The 5,888-nt window shown below is 39.6% G+C and overlaps 1 protein-coding gene across 1 annotated transcript in view; it reads right to left on the bottom strand.

The window, feature by feature from the left end:
• Positions 1 to 260: 260 nt before the first annotated feature.
• Positions 261 to 5,888, bottom strand: part of LOC110154779 (Scm polycomb group protein like 2) — a 54,273-nt gene continuing 48,645 nt past the window's right edge. Inside the window, exons 2-9 of the mRNA XM_055165239.1 lie at positions 5,540 to 5,841; positions 5,172 to 5,265; positions 4,528 to 4,731; positions 4,018 to 4,179; positions 3,605 to 3,733; positions 3,078 to 3,302; positions 2,628 to 2,779; positions 261 to 2,091 (exon numbers count right to left, since the gene is read on the bottom strand). Coding sequence (XP_055021214.1) covers positions 1,966 to 2,091; positions 2,628 to 2,779; positions 3,078 to 3,302; positions 3,605 to 3,733; positions 4,018 to 4,179; positions 4,528 to 4,731; positions 5,172 to 5,265; positions 5,540 to 5,841 — 1,394 coding nt within the window. The 3' untranslated portion in view covers positions 261 to 1,965. The remainder of the gene's footprint in view (positions 2,092 to 2,627; positions 2,780 to 3,077; positions 3,303 to 3,604; positions 3,734 to 4,017; positions 4,180 to 4,527; positions 4,732 to 5,171; positions 5,266 to 5,539; positions 5,842 to 5,888) is intronic.

The raw sequence follows: 5,888 nt of genomic DNA, 5'->3' as shown, positions 1-5,888 counted from the left end.
ATCCAATCCTTTGTAACATCTTCTTTATAATTACTATACAATAAAATTAATTTGTAGGGCAAATGTTCTCAAATGAGGTAAGAATATAATATGGTAGTAAAGGTTTAGATTTTGTTTAGTCTTGTTTGGCCTTGGTTTGAATAATAATCTGAATATTGATTTCTAAAGTTTGGAAGACAGTTGAGTAGAAGATTACAAACCACAAAACCCCAACACCAAAACATGCATGCCATCTACACTTGGACAGAAACCAGACAATATCATTATTACCACATTGTTTATCGGTTGTGACATTATGGACAAGTGACTTTGCAAGACAATACGGTAATTTCAAGTATTTTAAGAGGATGCAGGAATCCAACTATCTGATGTTCCTCATAAATAGTATATGGCACAAAGTACTTAAGGGGGTAACAGGAAGAGTATGTGTAAGTACAAACAGTATGCTACAAAAGTACTACAAAGATCACGTAATCCTGAGAAATGTTGTTGGTAAAGCAAGGCAAGATCTATTATTCAATATTGGAACTAAAAGCGTTGCATTAAGTTTTTTTATGAACAAATTAACCCAGTTTTCAACCTCCCCAAATCCTCCCCCCTCACATAACTAACATAAGTATATTATTTACTTAAAATATTAACGTTTCTACAAAATGTACATTCGGTTGCTGAAATTCATGGTTAAACCCATAAAACTGTACACATCTCTGCTAACAGTGATTGCAACGGTCAAAAGCTAACAAAATGATTATGACAAATATAGGAAACATCAAACAAAGGATAACAGCCCTTGTCAGATTTCCTTTGACTTTCCATTGAAATGACACTTCTCAGCCTGTTCTCAGTCATGTGTAAAAATGATCTGATAAAAAACTGCATGAAAAATAATAGGAGGCAACTTAGGGCTTGCTAAGACACAAAAATAATACCATTCTTGTCCAGCATGCAAACGCACATTTAGGACAGCGGTAGAACAAACTCAATGTCTCTGAATGTAAAGGGAGAAACTAGTGTCTAGTTCAGAGTGAGACAGTCATCAATTCTTCAGGTAAACAAGTGTATCAATACTTTCTAAAGTACAAACACACCAATCAGGCATAACATAATCATTCTATAGCCTCGCATGGAACTATATCATGTTTTCTGACTTTACTTTATGAGCTTCTGCAGTAATTTGAGATGCAGTCACTCTCCATTACTGGCCAACCGCACATGAATCACTTATTATTGATTCACTACTGTTCTTTACTTCCTGGGTCCACTTTTAATACATACTGACCACAGCAAACTTGCACTGATCCCATTATCCCAACACTTGGCCATTTCAGTCTTCTAAAATATTAAATATGAGGTCTTGCTTTCTTATGTACCTCACTCTTTAACATAATAATAACCATTCTGTTATGCCTGATTAGTGTATAAAGTTCTGTCTTAGTGTGAAAAAAAAACAATCATTGACAGTCACTCATCAGGTAAGCAAATGTACCAATACTTGAGTAGTTGATTTAAAAGAATGTGGAAGTAGCTTAAAATCCTCCTCAAGAGCTTTATCAATAACACATGTTTTCAGTACATAACCCTTCCTTATCAATTGGAAATTCAACAATACGCCTCAAATAAGAAGAAACATTCTCCATCTTTGGGGATCCAAAAGTAGGATCAGAAAGTTTCAGTTGTGTAAAAATTGTGTCCACGTGTGCTCATGTGCTCTGCAATGTAAACACTACGGGCTTATTTTTCCTTTGGGATTTCATCAAGTTCACTGTGTCTCTTCAGACTTGGAAAACTGACGGAGGGTGAGGTAACGTGTCCGCTCTGGAAGTCGTAACATGGATTGTGAAGCTTGCACTGGAGTAACACATAGCGCCTCCTGTCTGTAGGCTGGAGTCACTGTCTCGTACTGAAGCACAGGGGGAGGGGTTATTGCTCAGAGGTCTACAGCTGATAGGACATCCTGTGTGGCCGTCACAGTTTGCCCTGTTTGAGCCTCTCGATGTGGTGACACAGTTTGAGAGCAGGCCCCAGCTTCAGCCCCATGTACTTCATGATCATGTCACTCCTCAGCAGCATCAGAGCCCTGCCGTCGATCTCCTGTGGAACAAGAAGAGTTACAAAGACGATAGACTGTCATTTTCAATGCAATATAATAATACTTTTTATGTTATTATGTCATCTATAGGCTCAAAATCAGTCTAAAACTAATCAGGAAGGGTCAACCTTTAGCTATATTAGTATATACACTAACAAAAATGATCAATATCAATTTCATATTGATTCTAGGCATATTTCTTGGGGGGGTCGTCCTTTGCATTTGACATTGGCTACATATACATGCACACCAACATCTGATTATCAGATTTTTGGACTTTTAAGATTATTATTAAAAGAAATGCAAGCTGCACAATCAGATGTGAGTGATCAGAGGCATCATGATCAGACAGAAATCAGATTTTGCTGTTTACATGTCATTTTAATAATATAATAAGTCATGCATATAACTGCTATCATTTTTGTAGAACCAAAAAGCAAAATAGTACTTTGTTCAGTGTTGTGCTGTTGTTGGGTCATTCAGACCTATCTATATAAACAATATCAAGTTCAGGAGTGAAAACAGACATAACACTTACATGTTTTCTGAAAAGTTCGGCATGTGGAGCTAAAGCTGTGGGGTCGGCGTCCCTCACAAACTGCATAACCTCTTCGATGGTCCAGGATGAGGGGTTTTTACTGGGTGCACCCTCCCGCTCTGACGCATCGGGCCCAGTTGTGGAACTTGCTGCTGTCAAAAAATACAACAAGTGAGATTACCATGAAGAGAAAGCATGGAATGTATTGTATAGCTGTAACCTGTAGATCTAGGTTGTAATATGAACTGAACCTTTACAAGTTCACAGTTTCCACCCTTACAATAAGTACAATACACATACAATACAATAGGTACAATACAGTACATGGAGCATATTCGATTTTTGTCCTCTGTTGGCATAATTTTATTTTATTTTTGTTGACAACAAGATAACAAAGATGAGACCTTTCTGCTGCATTCTAAAATTGTATTGTGGGTGTTGTTGTAGTACCTTCAACTCTCCTGTGGGGCAGTGTGGAGCTGTGGTCTGTGGAGTTGGAGGAGAGGCGCCTCATGGGCGTTGTGGCGCCGTGGTGGCGGTAGGGGGCGCTGGGCTGGGAGTGATAGTCTGAGGGGGTCCTGACACTGTGGGGTCGAGGGGTCATGGAGTTGGAGGCAGAGTCCATGTAGCGCTGCTCCTTCATCAGGCCGTTCTCCTCATGGGGTAGAGTCTCGGCTGACAAAACCAAATATCATTGTCTTAATCAAAAATACTGAAAGCAACCATTGTTTTCACTATAATATGCACATATGGCCATCTATAAAAAATGTCATATAGCTTGCTTGAGAATACAATGCATGATTGGTATTATATTATTCTATTATTTATTATATATCAATCTGTTATAAAAAAAAAAAAAAAAACTTTTTTAACGCCCAGTAATTACTTGGTTATTAAGAGTAAGAAAGATAATAAAAAGTGTCTGCAATAGTCAATAGTCTAATATACTGTATGTGTATGGTCCATTGAAGCTGTACCTTCGGAGGGGTGGGCTTCAGTTCGGAGGTGTTTGGGCGATAGAGGAGCAGCGTATGGAGGAGACACTCCCGACAGGCTCCTTTTGGTACCTCGGCTCAAAGAGGGTAGATCCAGAGCCTCCTCTTTTACTGGACAACAAATAACAGAAAACTGAATATTATATAAATCTATCACAAGAGAGTTGGAAAGGCTGCATCATTAAACCTATTTAAAAAACTTTAGCAACCCCAACTTTAACAACCCCAGAAAGGAAAAAAAGAATACATAAATATTCCAAAGTACAGACACAAAGTTTGATAGCAATTAATCGCTTTAAGAACCTAGGTGATCAATCCACTTTTAATAGACTTGTTCTTTAAATTCACTTCAGTAGTCTGTAGTAAACCCTTAAGTGTTGAGTGCAGAGCCGTACCTGACTTGGTCCTGTCATAGGAGGAGTAGTGGCTGAAGGGCTGGCTGCTGAACAGACTGTCACACTGCAGGTGCCGGCACATGGTCTCCAGGAAGCGCAGGACGAAGGACGCGCTGGAGGCAGAGGGCAGTTTGACCACTCGTACCCCCCCATCTGTACGCACTGCAAGGACAACTGGGTTTAACTCAAAGAAACATTCCCAGGGAAATTAGTAGATTTTTTTGGAACAGAACAAAATAAGATAGGATACTGTACATTGCAATAATCATAATAATTGTAAGGGCAACCAACAGCTGTGTGCAGATTTAACTATGAATCATTCATAAGAAAAGAAAATAAGGTGTGACATCAATTTATTATAAATCATAACATCTCAGCATGTCTTTTGGATCTAATTGTGCAAACCTGGGCAATTTGCAAACCACAGGCCTTTTATGTAACATGTGGGAATTTCCCACATTTTCCTGGGGAATACCCATCATGTCTCTGTGCGAGTCTCAGCATGCGTACCTCGGACCACCTCCCCTCCTCCAGAGTGGGTGTGCAGAGCGCTGAGCAGGACCTTTGGCTGGTATGCACAGTCAATGCAGGACTGGACCACCTGCTGCAGGACAGAGTTGACGGGGCCTGGGCCGAAGTGGTCTGGGAGGCGCTGCATCTGCTTCCTGTCCAGGTGTGGTCCACAGTTCCCATGTTTGTTCACATACACACACACTGCAGACAGAGGACAGGTGACAGGATCAGTTTAACAGACTGGCACTGGGCGATTTGAGGTCAAATAATGTCACAAGATAAGTTGTAAAAATCAAGGCTAAAGTTTTAGCACTTTCTGAACCCTGACATTTGCCTGAATTAACAATGTTTTACTGGAAATTAATCATCACTAAACAGACAATTTCTATTATGTATATATATATATATATATATATATATATATATATATATATATATATATATATTAGTATTATCTATTATCTACTATTATCTTAATAATGAAACAGTCTTCACTTAAAACACAGCCTCTTTGATAATATATTTTTTACCAATGATACATGAAACCTAATAAAATACTAAAAATAATATAATTCATTATAATTTAATATAATATTTGCATACTGTTTCTTGACACATTTTTACGAGGGTTCAGTAGTCACCTGTTGACACCACAGAGTTGAGGCTGGCGGGACTCTCCTGTGGGACTGGGATACTGGGCAGCTCAAGAGCTCTGTGGAAGATCTTGGGCTTCCTCTGGACAACACACAGTTTACAGATGCTGTGTTAGTTCACATCATTTGTGAAATAATTTGCAATCCATGTGTTAGTACCTATTTACACAGGTTTATGTGGTTCAATCAGTCCTGGTTCAGTTCTAGTACCGTCTCGGTTATGTTCATTAAAATATCTTCAATAATCCCTATTTATTACCTTTGTAAGATCATTTTGTTGATCTTTTTTTTTCAAATCTCAAATACCATAGCATATTCCCTGTTGTGTATCCCAATTCCACAATTCCCATCAGTACCTTACTTCCAGGTTTGGGCCCTCGTTTCTTATGAAGTCTTGGTTCTATTACTCGTGTGGTCTCTGGTACCGCTGCTCCATTCTGATTAGCTGCTGCTGCTTCGGCTACAGCCTTGAGCAGGGCAATGGTCTCACTCTTCGGACGCCGGCCCCGGACCCCTTTCCTCACAGGTAACTGGGGCAGGGGTGTGGGCAGTCTGTAGGGGGGCTGCAGGGAGCGTCTGCTGGGCTTGGAGGGCGAGGAGGAGCTGAAGATGGGCAGGCTTTTGGGAAGAGTTACTGGAACAGAGAAATGAGATGAGATTTAAGCTGCTCATTGTCCTATTCAATAAAGTGTCCTTCTGTTAAAC

This window comes from Boleophthalmus pectinirostris, unplaced genomic scaffold (genome assembly GCF_026225935.1).
Source record: "Boleophthalmus pectinirostris isolate CB_2022bp ecotype Guang Dong unplaced genomic scaffold, ASM2622593v1 HiC_scaffold_7, whole genome shotgun sequence".
In the NCBI taxonomy this organism is placed as follows: Eukaryota; Metazoa; Chordata; class Actinopteri; order Gobiiformes; family Gobiidae; genus Boleophthalmus; species Boleophthalmus pectinirostris.
Note: the sequence above shows the minus strand (reverse complement) of the source record. Positions and strands in the feature narration are given on the sequence as shown.